Source organism: Pseudophryne corroboree, chromosome 7 (assembly GCF_028390025.1).
Source record: "Pseudophryne corroboree isolate aPseCor3 chromosome 7, aPseCor3.hap2, whole genome shotgun sequence".
In the NCBI taxonomy this organism is placed as follows: domain Eukaryota; kingdom Metazoa; phylum Chordata; class Amphibia; order Anura; family Myobatrachidae; genus Pseudophryne; species Pseudophryne corroboree.
Window position 1 is genome coordinate 49,672,286 of NC_086450.1, and position 17,092 is coordinate 49,689,377.

The 17,092-nt window shown below is 49.3% G+C and overlaps 1 protein-coding gene across 1 annotated transcript in view; it reads right to left on the reverse strand.

The window, feature by feature from the left end:
- LOC134944527 (uncharacterized) overlaps positions 1–14,185 on the reverse strand; it is a 143,931-nt gene extending 129,746 nt beyond the window's left edge. The window contains exon 1 of the mRNA XM_063933153.1: positions 14,052–14,185. Within this exon, the coding sequence (XP_063789223.1) occupies positions 14,052–14,139 (88 nt within the window). The 5' untranslated portion in view covers positions 14,140–14,185. The remainder of the gene's footprint in view (positions 1–14,051) is intronic.
- Between the last annotated feature and the right edge of the window lie 2,907 nt (positions 14,186–17,092).

Consider the following 17,092-nt stretch of genomic DNA (forward strand, 5'->3'; position numbering starts at 1 on the left):
TTTCCAGAATACGCACACAGCTGAAAACCTCTTACGGCAACTGAGGAAGATCATCGCGGAATGGCTTACCCCAATTGGACTCTCCTGTGGATTTGTGGCATCGGACAACGCCAGCAATATTGTGTGTGCATTAAATATGGGCAAATTCCAGCACGTCCCATGTTTTGCACATACCTTGAATTTGGTGGTGCAGAATTTTTTTAAAAACGACAGGGGCGTGCAAGAGATGCTGTCGGTGGCCAGAAGAATTGCGGGACACTTTCGGCGTACAGGCACCACGTACAGAAGACTGGAGCACCACCAAAAACTACTGAACCTGCCCTGCCATCATCTGAAGCAAGAAGTGGTAACGAGGTGGAATTCAACCCTCTATATGCTTCAGAGGTTGGAGGAGCAGCAAAAGGCCATTCAAGCCTATACAATTGAGCACGATATAGGAGGTGGAATGCACCTGTCTCAAGCGCAGTGGAGAATGATTTCAACGTTGTGCAAGGTTCTGATGCCCTTTGAACTTGCCACACGTGAAGTCAGTTCAGACACTGCCAGCCTGAGTCAGGTCATTCCCCTCAGCAGGCTTTTGCAGAAGAAGCTGGAGACATTGAAGGAGGAGCTAACACGGAGCGATTCCGCTAGGCATGTGGGACTTGTGGATGGAGCCCTTAATTTGCTTAACAAGGATTCACGGGTGGTCAATCTGTTGAAATCAGAGCACTACATTTTGGCCACCGTGCTCGATCCTAGATTTAAAGCCTACCTTGGATCTCTCTTTCCGGCAGACACAAGTCTGCTGGGGTTGAAAGACCTGCTGGTGACAAAATTGTCAAGTCAAGCGGAACGCGACCTGTCAACATCTCCTCCTTCACATTCTCCCGCAACTGGGGGTGCGAGGAAAAGGCTCAGAATTCCGAGCCCACCCGCTGGCGGTGATGCAGGGCAGTCTGGAGCGACTGCTGATGCTGACATCTGGTCCGGACTGAAGGACCTGACAACGATTACGGACATGTCGTCTACTGTCACTGCATATGATTCTCTCACCATTGAAAGAATGGTGGAGGATTATATGAGTGACCGCATCCAAGTAGGCACGTCACACAGTCCGTACTTATACTGGCAGGAAAAAGAGGCAATTTGGAGGCCCTTGCACAAACTGGCTTTATTCTACCTAAGTTGCCCTCCCACAAGTGTGTACTCCGAAAGAGTGTTTAGTGCCGCCGCTCACCTTGTCAGCAATCGGCGTACGAGGTTACATCCAGAAAATGTGGAGAAGATGATGTTCATTAAAATGAATTATAATCAATTCCTCCGTGGAGACATTGACCAGCAGCAATTGCCTCCACAAAGTACACAGGGAGCTGAGATGGTGGATTCCAGTGGGGACGAATTGATAATCTGTGAGGAGGGGGATGTACACGGTGATATATCGGAGGATGATGATGAGGTGGACATCTTGCCTCTGTAGAGCCAGTTTGTGCAAGGAGAGATTAATTGCTTCTTTTTTGGTGGGGGTCCAAACCAACCCGTCATTTCAGTCACAGTCGTGTGGCAGACCCTGTCACTGAAATGATGGGTTGGTTAAAGTGTGCATGTCCTGTTTATACAACATAAGGGTGGGTGGGAGGGCCCAAGGACAATTCCATCTTGCACCTCTTTTTTCTTTAATTTTTCTTTGCGTCATGTGCTGTTTGTGGAATGTTTTTTGGAAGGGCCATCCTGCGTGACACTGCAGTGCCACTCCTAGATGGGCACGGTGTTTGTGTCGGCCACTAGGGTCGCTTATCTTACTCACACAGCTACCTCATTGCGCCTCTTTTTTTCTTTGCGTCATGTGCTGTTTGGGGAGGGTTTTTTTGAAGGGCCATCCTGCGTGACACTGCAGTGCCACTCCTAGATGGGCACGGTGTTTGTGTCGGCCACTAGGGTCGCTTATCTTACTCACACAGCTACCTCATTGCGCCTCTTTTTTTCTTTGCGTCATGTGCTGTTTGGGGAGTGTTTTTTGGAAGGGCCATCCTGCGTGACACTGCAGTGCCACTCCTAGATGGGCCCGGTGTTTGTGTCGGCCACTAGGGTCGCTTATCTTACTCACACAGCTACCTCATTGCGCCTCTTTTTTTCTTTGCGTCATGTGCTGTTTGGGGAGTGTTTTTTGGAAGGGCCATCCTGCGTGACACTGCAGTGCCACTCCTAGATGGGCCCGGTGTTTGTGTCGGCCACTAGGGTCGCTTATCTTACTCACACAGCTACCTCATTGCGCCTCTTTTTTTCTTTGCGTCATGTGCTGTTTGGGGAGGGTTTTTTGGAAGGGCCATCCTGCGTGACACTGCAGTGCCACTCCTAGATGGGCACGGTGTTTGTGTCGGCCACTAGGGTCGCTTAGCTTAGTCATCCAGCGACCTAGGTGCAAATTTTAGGACTAAAAATAATATTGTGAGGTGTGAGGTATTCAGAATAGACTGAAAATGAGTGGAAATTATGGTTTTTGAGATTAATAATACTTTGGGATCAAAATGACCCCCAAATTCTATGATTTAAGCTGTTCTTTAGTGTTTTTTAAAAAAAACACCCGAATCCAAAACACACCCGAATCCGACAAAAAAAATTCGGTGAGGTTTTGCCAAAACGCGGTCGAACCCAAAACACGGCCGCGGAACCGAACACAAAACCAAAACACAAAACCCGAAAAATTTCAAGTGCACATCTCTATTAAATACACAAGATACGGATATTATATCTGACTAAACAGAACTTATAAACAGAGAAAAAATAAAAATACATATAAGCAGTTAAGGAGGGTCATCCCACCCAAAGGCCCAGAAAACAGCCAAATGTAGCATAGTTCCCCCAGTCCCGGCAGTGCACAGAGAAGCAGAATTTGAAAAACCAAGATATTGTATAGTATAAGGTCCCAGAATACCGTCCAGTAGAGGAGAGTACGGAGACATGCAGCTGGTTCGACCACTTGCAAATAGAGAACGTGATGAACTGGAACCAAAATCACGAAGAAGGATGGCAATGTCATTAGGAGGAGTCTTCCAGCAAGGCTCCGAGGAAAACCGCAAGTCCATAGCAGGAGTACTACAGTCCGCAAAAGTGGGAAAGACGTCATATAAAGCACCGTTGCCGGCAAATATAGGAGAAGAATTGTTACCGACCCCTCCAGCAGTAATGACAAATGTACTTAAATACTCCCCTTTCCAAAACCTAAAGGAGGACAGTCCCACAACATATGCCTCAGATCTCGCCACGGTGTCCGCAGAAGTAGCCTGTAGTGGTGGCAAGTCACAGCCGGAGTGAGACAATGCAGCATGCAGGTTCGCCAATTGAACCACAAGCCTCTCTCCAGAATCAGCAATTGCTTTTAGTAGTTGATCCATAATAAACCCAAAAAATGCAAATCCAAATTGAAAATTGAGAAAACTCAGAATGTCACAGGAGATATACACCAGGCACAGTGCGTAGAGGCTATACCGTGTGATGCTGGAAAGCAGAGACCCCACTCCATAGCACACCTTCCAAGAAAGAGAATATATATCCACTCCTCCACTCCGGATATTCCACAGGTGTAAATGGCGGCCGGATAAGTCGTTCACGGATGAGCCGTAGCCCAGGGAGCCCGCCGGAGCCAGCAGCAGAGACCCCGAGTGCTTTACCAAACAAGAACTGCAGCGAAGGACATCATGAACACAGCGCTGTGGCCAGGAGCTATTATAGCCTAAATCCAAGATGGCGCCCGCCGCCCGGATACGCCACAGAAGAGGATAAACAACCTCTTACAAACCAGCAGCCACCAGTCGCAGGCAGGCTGAAGGACCACCAGAACCTGGAGAGGTAAGTAAGGAAGCAGTCACCGAAGCCGAGGACCGGGCAGGAAAATAAGATTTTACTCACCGGTAAATCTATTTCTCGTAGTCCGTAGTGGATGCTGGGGACTCCGTAAGGACCATGGGGATTAGCGGCTCCGCAGGAGACTGGGCACAACTAAAGAAAGCTTTAGGACTACCTGGTGTGCACTGGCTCCTCCCACTAAGACCCTCCTCCAGACCTCAGTTAGGATACTGTGCCCGAAAGAGCTGACACAATAAGGAAGGATTTTAAATCCCGGGTAAGACTCATACCAGCCACACCAATCACACCGTATAACTCGTGATACTATACCCAGTTAACAGTATGATAACAACTGAGCCTCTCAACAGATGGCTCAACAATAACCCTTTAGTTAGGCAATAACTATATACAAGTATTCCAGACAATCCGCACTTGGGATGGGCGCCCAGCATCCACTACGGACTACGAGAAATAGATTTACCGGTGAGTAAAATCTTATTTTCTCTAACGTCCTAAGTGGATGCTGGGGACTCCGTAAGGACCATGGGGATTATACCAAAGCTCCCAAACGGGCGGGAGAGTGCGGATGACTCTGCAGCACCGAATGAGCAAACTCTAGGTCCTCCTCAGCCAGGGTATCAAACTTGTAGACTCTTGCAAGAGTGTTTGAACCCGACCAAGTAACAGCTCGGCAAATTTGTAAAGCCGAGACCCCTCGGGCAGCCGCCCAAGAAGAGCCCACTTTCCTCGTGGAATGGGCTTTCACAGATTTAGGGTGCGGCAGTCCAGCCGCAGAATGTGCAAGTTGAATCGTGCTACAGATCCAGCGAGCAATAGTCTGCTTAGAAGCAGGAGCACCCAGCTTGTTGGGTGCATACAGGATAAATAGCGAGTCAGTTTTCCTGACTCCAGCCGTCCTGGAAACATATACTTTTCAGGGCCCTGACTAGGAAACCAGAAACTTGGAATCCTCCAAGTCCCAAGTAGCCGCAGGCACCACAATAGGTTGGTTCACATGAAAAACTGCTACCACCTTAGGAAGGAATTGGGAACGAGTCCTCAATTCCGCCTTATCCATATAAAATACAGATAAGGGCTTTTGTACGACAAAGCCGCCAATTCTGATACACGCCTGGCCGACGCCAAGGCCCACAGAATGACCACTTTCCACGTGAGGTATTATAGCTCCACGGATTTAAGTGGCTCAACCCAATGCGACTTCAGGAAATCCAACACTACGTTGAGATCCCACGGTGCCACTGGAGGCACAAACGGGGGCTGACTATGCAGCACTCCCTTAACAAAAGTCTGAACTTCAGGCAGTGAAGCCAGTTCTATTTTGGAAGAAAATCGATAGAGCCGAAATCTGGACCTTAATGGAACCCAATTTTAGGCCCATAGTCACCTCTGACTTGTAGGAAGTGCAGAAATCGACCTAGCTGAAATTTCTCCTTTGGGCCCTTCCTGGCCTCACAGCACGCAACATATTTCCGCCATATGCGGTGATAATGGTTTGCGTTCACTTCTTTCCTAGCTTTAAATAGCATAGGGATAACTTCCTCCGGAATGCCTTTTTCCTTCAGGATCCGGCGTTCAACTGCCATGCCGGCAAACGCAGCCGCGGTACGTCTTGGAACAGACAGGCCCCCTGCTGCAGCAGGTCCTGTCTGAGCGGCAGAGGCCATAGGTCCTCTGAGATCATTTCTTGGAGTTCTGGTTACCAAGCTCTTCTTGGCCACCCGGAACAATGAGTATAGTTCTTACTCCTCTCCTTCTTATTATTCTCATTACCCTGGGTATGAGAGGCAGAGAAGGGAACACATACACCGACTGGTACACCCACAGTGTTAAAAGAGCGTCCACAGCTATCGCCTGAGGGTCCCTTGACCTGGCGCAATATCTTTGTAGCTTTTTGTTGAGGCGGGACGCCATCCTGTCCACCTGTGGCCTTTCCCCACGGTGTACAATCATTTGGAAGACTTCTGGATGAAGTCCCCACTTTCCCGGGTGGAGGTCGTGTCTGCTGAGAAAGTCTGCTTCTCAGATGTCCACTCCGGAAATGAACACTGCTGACAGTGCTAACACATGATTTTCCGTCCATCGGAGAATCCTTGTGGCTTCTGCCATCGCCATCCTGCTTCTTGTGCCGCCCTGTCGGTTTACATGAGCGACCGCCGTGATGTTGTCTGACTGGATCAGCACCGGCCGGTGTTGAAGCAGGGGTCTAGCCTGACTTAGGGCATTGTAAATAGCCCATAGTTCCAGAACATTTATGTGTAGGGAAGTCTCCTGACTTTTCCATAGGCCTTGGAAGTTTCTTCCCTGTGTGACTGCCCCCCAGCCTTGAAGGCTGGCATCCGTGGTCACCAGGACCCAGTCCTGTATGCCGAATCTGCGGCCCCCTAGAAGATGAGCACTCTGCAGTCACCACCACAGCGACACCCTGGCCCTTGGAGACAGGGTTATCCGCCGATGCATCTGAGGATGCGACCCGGACCACTTGTCCAACAGATCCCACTGGAAGATCTTTGCATGGGACTTGGCGAATGGAAATTCTTCGTAAGAAGCTACCATCTTTCCCAAGGCTCGCGTGCATTGAAGCACCGATACCTGTACTTGTATTAGGAGGTCTCCGTCTAGAGACGCCAACTCCTTGGACTTCTCCTCTGGGAGAAACCCTTTTTATCCTGTTCTGTGTCCAGAACCATACCCAGGAACAGTAGACGCGTCGTAGGAACCAGCTGCGACTTTGGAATATTCAGACTCCAGCCGTGCTGTTGTAGCACTTCCCGAGATAGTGCTACTCCGACGAACAACTGCTCCCTGGACCTCGCCTTTATAAGGAGATCGTCCAAGTACGGGATAAGTACTTCGGCCATTACCTTGGTAAATACCCTCGGTGCCGGGGACAGACCAACGGCAACGTCTGGAATTGGTAATGACAATCCTGTACCACAATTTTGAGGTACACCTGGTGAAGAGGGTAAATAGGGACATGCAGGTAAGTATCCTTGATGTCCAGTGATACCCTGAAATTTTCCAGGCTTGCAATAATCGCCCTGAGCGATTCCATTTTGAACTTGAACCTTCGTATATAAGTGTTCAAGGATTTCAATTTTAGAATGGGTCTCACCGAACCGTCTAGTTTCGGTACCACAACATTTTGGAATAGTAACCCCGGCCTTGTCGAAGGAGGGGTACCTTGATTTCACCTGCTGGAAGTACAGCTTGTGAATTGCCGCCAGTACTACCTTTCTCCGAGGGCAGCAGGCAAGGCTGATGTGAGGCAACGGAGAGGGGGAGTCGTCTCGAACTCCAGCCTGTATCCCTGTGATACTACTTGCAGAACCTAGGGATCCACCTGTGGGCAAGCCCACTGGTCCCTGCAGTTCCCGAGACGCGCCCCCACCGCACCTGTCTCCACCTGTGGAGCCCCAGCGTCATGCGGTGGACTCAGAGGAAGCGAGGGAAGATATTTGATCCTGGGAACTGGCTGACTGGTGCAGCTTTTTCCTTCTTCCCTTGTCTCTGTGCAGAAAGGAAGCGCCTTTGACCCGCTTGCTTTTCTGAAGCCGAAAGGACTGTACCTGAAAATACGGTGCTTTCTTAGGCTTTTGTGAGGAAACCTGAGGTAAAAAAATTTCTTCCCAGCTGTTGCTGTGGATACGAGGTCCCAGAGACCATCCCCAAACATATCCTCACCCTTATAAGGCAGAATCTCCATGTGCCTTTTAAATGCAGCATCACCTGTCCACTGCCGGGTTTCTAATACCCTCCTGGCAGAATGGACATTGCATTAATTCTGGATGCCAGCCGGCAAATATCCCTCTGTGCATCCTTTATATATAAGACAACGTCTTAAATATGCTCAATGTTAGCAAAATATTATCCCTGTCTTAGCGTATTAATATTATCTGACAGGGTATCAGACCACGCTGCTGCAGCACTATTTATGCTGAGGCAATTGCAGGTTTCAGTATATAACCTGAGTGTGTAAATACGGACTTCAGGATTGCCTCCTGCTTTTTATCACAAGTTTCTTCAAGGTGGCCGTATCCTAAGACGGCAGTGCCACCTTTTGACAAACGTGTGAGCGCCTTATCCACCCTAAGGGATATCTCCCAACGTGACCTATCCTCTGGCGGGAAAGGGTACGCCATCAGTAACTTTTTAGAAATTACCAGTTTCTTATCGGGGGAAACCACGCTTCTTTACCCACTTCATTCATTCATCTGATGGGGGAACAAAACACTGGCTGCTTTTTCTCCCCAAAAATAAAACCCCTTTTATGTGGTACTTGGGTTCATGTCAGAAAATGCGTAACACATTTTTCATTGCCGAGATCATGTAACGGATGTTCCTAGTGGATTGTGTATATGTCTCAACCTCGTCGACACTGGAGTCAGACTCCGTGTCGACATCTGTGTCTGCCATCTGAGGTAACGGGCGTTTTTTTGAGCCCCTGATGGCCTTTGAGACGCCTGGGCAGGCGCGGGCTGAGAAGCCGGCTGTCCCACAGCTGTTACGTCATCCAGCCTTTTATGTAAGGAGTTGACACTGTCGGTTAATACCTTTCACCTATCCATCCACTCTGGTGTCGGCCCCACAGGGGGCGACATCCCATTTATCGGCCTCTGCTCCGCCTCCACGTAACCTTCCTCATCCAACATGTCGACACAGCCGTACCGACACACCGCACACACACAGGGAATGCTCTGACTGAGGACAGGACCCCACAAAGTCCTTTGGGGAGACAGAGAGAGAGTATGCCAGCACACACCAGAGCGCTATATAATGCAGGGATTAACACTATAACTGAGTGATTTTCCCCAAATAGCTGCTTGTATACATATATTGCGCCTAAATTTAGTGCCCCCCCCTCTCTTTTTAACCCTTTGAGCCTGAAAACTACAGGGGAGAGCCTGGGGAGCTGTCTTCCAGCTGCACTGTGAAGAGAAAATGGCGCCAGTGTGCTGAGGGAGAAGCCCCGCCCCTTTTTCGGCGGACTTTCTCCCGCTTTTTCTGGAATACTGGCAGGGGTTATTTTACATCTATATAGCCTCTAGGACTATATATGATGTAGATTTGCCAGCCAAGGTGTCATATATTGCCCTCAGGGCGCCCCCCCCAGCGCCCTGCACCCATCAATGACCGGAGTGTGAGGTGTACATGAGGAGCAATGGCGCACAGCTGCAGTGCTGTGCGCTACCTTGGTGAAGACCGAAGTCTTCTGCCGCCGATTTTCCGGACTCTTCATGCTTCTGGCTCTGTAAGGGGGACGGCGGCGCGGCTCCGGGAACGAACACCAAGGTCGGGTCCTGCGGTCGATCCCTCTGGAGCTAATGGTGTCCAGTAGCCTAAGAAGCCCAAACTACCACCTGTTAGGTAGGTTCGCTTCTTCTCCCCTTAGTCCCTCGCTGCAGTGAGCCTGTTGCCAGCAGATCTCACTGTAAAATAAAAAACCTAAATATACTTTCTTTCTAGGATCTCAGGAGAGCCACTAGTGTGCATCCAGCTCAGCCGGGCACAAGAATCTAACGGAGGTCTGGAGGAGGGTCTTAGTGGGAGGAGCCAGTGCACACCAGGTAGTCCTAAAGCTTTCTTTAGTTGTGCCCAGTCTCCTACGGAGCCGCTAATCCCCATGGTCCTTACGGAGTCCCCAGCATCCACTTAGGACGTTAGAGAAACACAGGATATGTAAAAACGGATAGATGGGCCTGGGAGCTAAGGAGTAAGCCTCCTACACCCCGCCCGTCCAGGCCACGCCCCCCACATTACACTTTTTAATAACATCATCAGCATATCTTATAAATTATTTTACTGTTAGGGGCCAGTGGCGTCAGAAGGGGGGTGCGGCCCGCACCAAGGTGTCACCTTCAGAGGGGGTGACACCAAAATGCCAGCTTCTCCACAGTGGCAGGAGCCGGGTGCTGCAGTGTGACATTCTCCTGCAGCATCCAGCTCCTGTCATAGAGGAGGAGCCAACACTGCAGGCATTGGTCTCTGGGGGCAGCCCAGCATCTCCGGCGGACGCTGGGCTGACCCGAGAGTGATGTCACCGGAATTCCTGCTGAGGCCATGCCCCTTTAATTTAGGCCACACCCCTGTATGGCCAGATGCGCACGATGGGGGTGACAGCGTGTGCACCTGGTGTCACCAGACCCGGTGATGCCTCTGGTAGGGGCCCCCATAAATTACGTGCCCCGGGGCCCCCACAAACCTTACTCCTGCCCTGATATTAATAAGGTATCTCTTTAGATTTCTAGCCATATGGGATTGCCCTCCTGCCTGGTTGCTGTATGACAAACTACAGACAAAATCTGTTTATAATTATCTGTTTTGCCTCATTAGAGAGGGTGTAAGTATGAAGCCACTAATTTGAGGTTTGACATTTATAAATAGTTTCCAGGTTTCAAACGAGACGATACATAATGAAATCACAGATAAACTCAGGGGTCAAATGTCCGGCCCATGAAAGAGGATTGCTGTGGCAGCTGTGTGTGAGTTGTAACTATTTAATTGCTGTTGGAAATGATACATTAAATCACCTTGCAGTCATTATACTGTATGTGCTCTTTTAGCATAAATGTGTCTGTCAAACAGATTTAGGAGTGCATGTACTAAGCAGTGATAAAAGTGGAGAAGTAAGCCAGTGGAGAAATTTACCATGGCAACCAATCAGCTGCTCCGTACAATTGTATAGTATGCAAATTAGAAATGTTACGTCAATGCTGACTGGTTGCCATGGGTAACTTCTCCACTGGCTCACTTCTCCATTTTTAGCACTGCTTAGTACATGTTTCCCTATGGGTGGGTATCCTATTAGCAAAGCTTATTTTTTGGCCATAAAAAAATGGGCTAATATTAGATTTTAGCCCGATGGTCATTATGGGTGTGGTTCATTGGGTCGACCCTAACTAGGTTGACAGTCATTAGGTTGACCACTATTGGTCAACAGTGACTAGGTCAACACCTGAAATGGGTCGACATGGTCATGAGGTCGACACAGGAAAGGTCGACATGGAAAAAGGTCGACATGCGGTTGTTGTTGTTTTTTTTAAGTATCGTTTTCTTCATAAAGTGAACGGGAACCCCAATTAGTGCTCGGCACAGGTTACTATTCCCAATCGTGGTCCAAAAAATGAAGAAAAAAAACAACAACAGAAAACTCATGTCGACATTTTCATGGATCGACCTTTGCCATGTCTACTGATCATGTCGACCTAAAGACCATGTTGACCTAATACATGTTGACCAACAGTGGTTGACCTAATGACTGTTGACTTAAGTGTGGTCGACCTAAAGACCGGAAACCGGTCATTATCTGGCTATCCAAGTATTCGGGCGAAAACAAATGGTATACAGGATAAGCTCTCTCGTGAAAGAAATGGGTCTCTAGGGGCTGATTATGGGGGATTTTGCTTCATCCCAGATAAGTGGCGGCTTGTCAGGGCTAATTGAATTGCCCCCGGGGGTTCTCATTGGGTGCAGTAATGTGTTGCAGCCAAGTGTGCATGCTCCTTAGCGAACATACAAATCTTTTCACATCTCCGGCTGATTCAGACAGATCGCTAATGTTTCTCTCCATGGGCGGGATGTATTAAGATACATCGCCGCCCCTCGCCGCTTATCGCAGCGATGTTGATCGCATATGTACTAACATATGCGATCAATATCGCAATGCGGTGACGGAGGCCCCCCGCGATACCTGTGAGGTGGTCTGCGGGGGTCTCCGTCACTTCCCTGGGGTCCCAACACTGCCTTGACGCTGGGTAGCAGCAGCAGGCTGCCCCCGGCGCCTCCTCCTCCCACCTGCAGCCGGAAGGACCTCCGGCTGCGTTGCTAGGGGGAGGAGGAGACTACCTTCCGGGTCCAGGGCAGCCTGGAGGAAGGTAAGCCAGGGGGGAGGGGGGGAGGCACCTGCCGTGGTCGGCGGGTTGCGGCGGTCGGCGATAAGAAGCCCATAGACTTCTATAGGGTATCGCCATCCAGAGATGGCGATACCCTGGGTGGCGAAAACCACCGCATTTCTTACCGCATTTTTGCTTTAGTACAATCCGCCCCGTATGAGAAATGGGGAATGGGCGCTGTGTCGTGTGCATGCAACGGGTATGATGCCAAGGGGATCGCTATTTTAGACAGATCTCTTGCACCTAGTATGGTATAGGTGTAAGCAGAGCCGGACTGGCCATCTGGCACTTCTGTCAAATGCCAGAAGTGCCGATGGCCTGATGGCCCTAAAAGCCTGGCCGAACAGAGACACAGGTGCGTGCCACAAGGCGCTCCCCCCCTTGAATCATGATCAGGCCCCCTTCTCGCCCACTAGACTGCCAGGGCTATTTTAGTGCCCCAGTCCATCCCTGGATGTAAGTAGCCATAACAGTGATGGCAGTTGCATCAATGCCTTCTATATAATATGGCGAACAATTATATGGGGGTGTGGGAGAATGGTATAAGAAAACTTTAGCTATTTGAGGAGGTGGTAATTTTTAAGAGGTTCATAGATGATATCCTGATTGTATGAAAAAGGAATGCTGTAGAATTTGAGGAGTTTATGAAACAACTAAATCAGAATGAATATAACCTGAAATGTACCCATACATGTAATGAAAATAGAATTGAATTTCTTGATCCAGTATTAGACTCCACAAATTTGCTTCCCTAGGAAGGATTGAAACATATACATTTTTTTTTTTTTTTAAAGTGGACAGTAATAGCTACTTAGAATTTTCAAGCTGCCACCTTCCATCATGGAAAAGAAACATTCCATTTTCCCAATTTTCCCATCTACGCCGTAACTGACAAATTTGATGAAGAAGCTGTTACTTACAGATGGAGCCATCTTTATCTTGGCCTTTAATAGGATTAACTGAGCCAGGGCAGTTGGACTTAATCCCCTGCTGTAATGACTTCATCCCCTGATGTATTGTTCTCTCTGTATTGTATTGCAGCTGAGAACAATAGATGAAGGGCTTGTGTTAATAAACCATGGTGTGCCTAGGCGCAGCAGAGAAGCCAAGATAAATGTGGCTCCATCTGTATTTAGAGAGATTTGAAGAAAGCCAGAACTCTGTGGTTTCCATAGCAACGTTTTCAAGGGGCCCCTTTCCCAATCCTTCTAGAGAGACACCTCTCCGCAGCAGGTGTTAATTTTATGCTACATAAGAGAACCCTAGCTCATTTTCCAAACCATAGGAGTGCCCTAGTTCACATTATATAACGTTGTAGGGTTGCCAGTACACATTATGCCACACAGTACCCCAATTCACATTAAGGTATACAGAGTACCCAGGTCATATTATGTTACATTACAGTAACCCCAGTTTGTATTATGCCACACTATAGTACCTTGACTTCATATTGTGCCACATTACAGTGCCCCAGTTCCTACTATGTAACAGTATAGTACCCTCCAGTTCATTTATTACCACATTACAATGAGCAGGTCCAGGTGCATAACTAGATATATTATAGGCCCCAAGGCAAAAGTTTGTAAGGGCACCTATGTACCACAGAGTGGTGAAAAACACATGTAACTGTGACAGGTAAGGTGGCCCCTCTCAGCTCTGGGCCCTATAGCAGCTGCACTCCCTGCACCTATTGTAGCTATGCCCTTGTATATAACACATGTAACTGTGACAGGGAAGGTGGCCCCTCTCAGCTCTGGGCCCTATAGCAGCTGCACTCCCTGCACCTATGGAAGCTACACCCTGTATATAACACATGTAACTGTGACAGGGAAGGTGGCCCCTCTCAGCTCTGGGCCCTATAGCAGCTGCACTCCCTGCACCTATGGTAGCTACACCCTTGTATATAATACCTGTAAGTGTGACAAGGAAGGTGGGCCCTTCTCCGCTCTGGACCCCAAAGCAGCTTCTCAAAAAAAAAAATTACTATGTATGGACACAACCCTTACAGAGATTATATATATATATATATATATATATATATATATATATATATATATATACATTCCTGGCTGCCCCGACACTCCTGGTATCCGCTGAGGGATATGTCCTGCTCCGGTGCCCTCCTCAACAAAGGGCTTTGCTATCACCCCCTGGAATATCCAACCAAAGAAAAAGGCGGCACTCGGAGTCTGTGATTCAATCATATATTAGTGCAAAAAGCAATCATCATCAACGTTTCGGGGATCAGTTCCCCTTCTTCAGGATAAGTGTTAACAGTGCACAACAAACATTTAAATACCCCAAGGTAGTACTTACCCCCCAACAAACAGCCATTCACCTGGCGTCTCCAGCTGGTCACGCCGCCAGCCCCTCCGCCCGGCGCCTCCGAGCGCGTCAGCCGCATCCGGAAGTGACGTTGCGGGAGTCAGCCGCGTAACCATGGAGACGCTGGCAACTAAAACAAAAACAAAAACAAACCCATTCCGTTAATAACATTCAGGAATAACGGGCAAAACAGGACCAAAACTGGTCAAAAGTGCTAGTGCATATCAAAATAAAGTGCTATCTCAAATTTAATATCAGTGCATGGGTGAGCGTGCAACAGCTGCTATCAATTACACACAACATGCAGCAACTGGCTGTCCTTGTATTACCCCCTGCCACAGAGTAAAAGTGCTTTACAGTACATCATATTAGATATATTCAGACCTGGTTCTTAAAGGGACATTTTTTATCTTATTGTATGCTGGTACAGTCATTTGTTAACTTCATAACCTCAAACACATTGGTAAATGGAACACCCTATGACTTCTCATTTTATCAAAAAATGATCGTCCTAAGGTTACTCTTACTACCCTGACTCTGCTGAAACCAACCCCAACATAAATGACAGTGGACTCAATAATTAGCAAACTCCCGACACTACCGTTCCTTCACATTAAAGAAAGTTAATAAGTCCCAAATGCTCATTCAGTCCCCCCGGTTTTAGAGTGTGCAGTCTGTGGATCCACATGGATTCTAACTGCAACAGCTTTTTGCCCCTATTACCGCCCCGTGGAGACTCTGGCACATGATCAATAATACGGTGTTTTAATGTCGCCATGCTGTGTCTATACTCCACGAAATGTTTCGCGACCGGCTGTTCTCCACTGCCGGCCGCCAAAGCGTTCCTAATTGCTTGTCTGTGTTGTGCCATTCGTACTTTGAACTGGCACTCGGTCTTACCGATGTAATAGCGGCCGCATGGACAGATGATGGTGTATACAACAAACCTGGTGCTACATGTCAGAGGCCACTTGATCTTAAAGCTTTTACCTGAAAAGGGGTGAGAGATACTGTCTCCTGGAGACATGTGCGTACAGGCAGGGGTGTATCTAGGGGTCTGAGCACCCCTGGCAAAGTAAGGAACTGTCGCCCTCCACCTCCCCCACCCAGGGACACAGAGTGGGGAGGTACAGATGGGCTGAGGTCAGGGACACGGAGGGAGAATTACAGGGAGGGTGCGGGTAGGGACAATGAGGTGGAGGGCTTACAGGGAGGCTGAGGTCAGGGACACTGAGGGGAAATTACAGGAGTGTGCGGGCAGGGACACTGAGGGGAAATTACGGTGAGGGTACAGGCAGTGACACTGAGGTGGAATTACAGGAGGGTGTGGCCAGGGACACTGAGGGGGGAGTCACAGGGAGCCTGAGGTCAGGAACACTGAGGGAGAATTACAGGGAGGGATCGGGTATGGAAAATGAGAGGGAGGGGCTACAGGGAGGCTGAGGTCAAGGACACTGAGGGGCAATTACAGGAGTGTGCGGGCAGGGACATTGAGGGGGAGGCTCAGGGAGGCTGAGGTCAGGAACACTGAGGGAGAATTGCAGGGCGGATGCAGGCGGGGACACTGAGGAGGAATTACGGGGAGGGTGCGGGCAGGGACACTGAGATGTAATTACGGGGAGGGTGCAGGCAGGGAGACTGAGGGGGAATTACGGTTAGGGTGCCGGTAGGGACACTGAGAGGGAATTATGGGGAGGGTACGGACAGGGATACTGAGTGGTAATTACAAGGAGGGTGCAGGCAGGGACAGTGAAATGGAATTATGGGAGGGTGCAGGCAGGGACACTGAGGGGGAATTACGGTTAGGGTGTGGGCAGGGACACTGAGGGGGAATAATGGGTAGGGTGCGGGCAGGGACACTGAGAGGGAATTACAGGAGTGTATGGGCAGGGTCACTGAGGGGGCAGTTGCAGGGATGGTGCGGGCAGGGACACTGAGGGGGAATTACAAGGAGGGTACAGGCAGGGACAGTGAGATGGAATTACGGGAGGGTGGAGGCAGGGACACTGATGGGGAATTACGGTTAGGGTGTGGGCAGGGACACTGAAAGGGAATTACGGGGAGAGTGCTGGCAGGGATACTGAGGGGGAATTATGGGAAGGGTGTGGGCAGGGACACCGAGAGGGAATTACAGGAGTGTATGGGCAGGGTCACTGAGGGGCAGTTGCAGGGATGGTGCGGGCAGGGACACTGAGGGGGAATTACCAGGAGGCTGCAGGCAGGGACACCAAGGGGATATATGCACACATACATACAGTTAAAAACCCCTCTATACAGTAGGCGTGCTGGCACTACATGTCCCAGCAAATCCAGTTGACAAGGTGTGCTGGGACTTGTAGTCTCAGCACAGCTGGACAGGCAGTCACTGGTTTAGATACCTCTCCATACAGAGCTCTTTGTAAGTTGTGATCCAGACTGCCAGGATAGACCATGCAGTGCAGCTATGGTACCGCAGAAAATGTACAGGTATGCTCATGCTGAACTGCTGACTGGTGCTGATTGTAGTGGCTGGTGTTTGGTGACAGACCGCATTGGACCAATGAGAAGGGGAGCGGATGAGGAAGAGGAGGTGCCTCGCCCCTCCCCATACCTGGAAGTGCCTCGCCCCTCCCCATACCTGGAAGTGCCCCGCTCCCCAGCTATATTCACCATCATTGTGACTGTAGTCACAGAAAGTGTCAGAGTGCAATATGCTTCTGAGAGTCCCGCAGTGGATGAGCACTGCTAAGGGATGTACTCAGTGAGAACTACTATGTCATTCTATCCCCTGGCGTGGGTGGCACTGCCAGGTGGCGCCCCCCTCTTGGCCGGCGCCCCTGGCAAGTGCCATCCTGGCCAATAGGAAGATACACCCCTGCGTACAGGTAGTGCAACCTGTGCACTTAAAGCACCCATTTTTTCTGGTCCAGAAATGAGTGGGTGCAACCTTTAGTTTGGCCATATCGGTTTTAACCAGAATGTCTTTAATACTTCGCCCTTTAGTATAACTCGGCATGACCCGTTTATCCTTAAAGACTTTTAACTCTGGATCC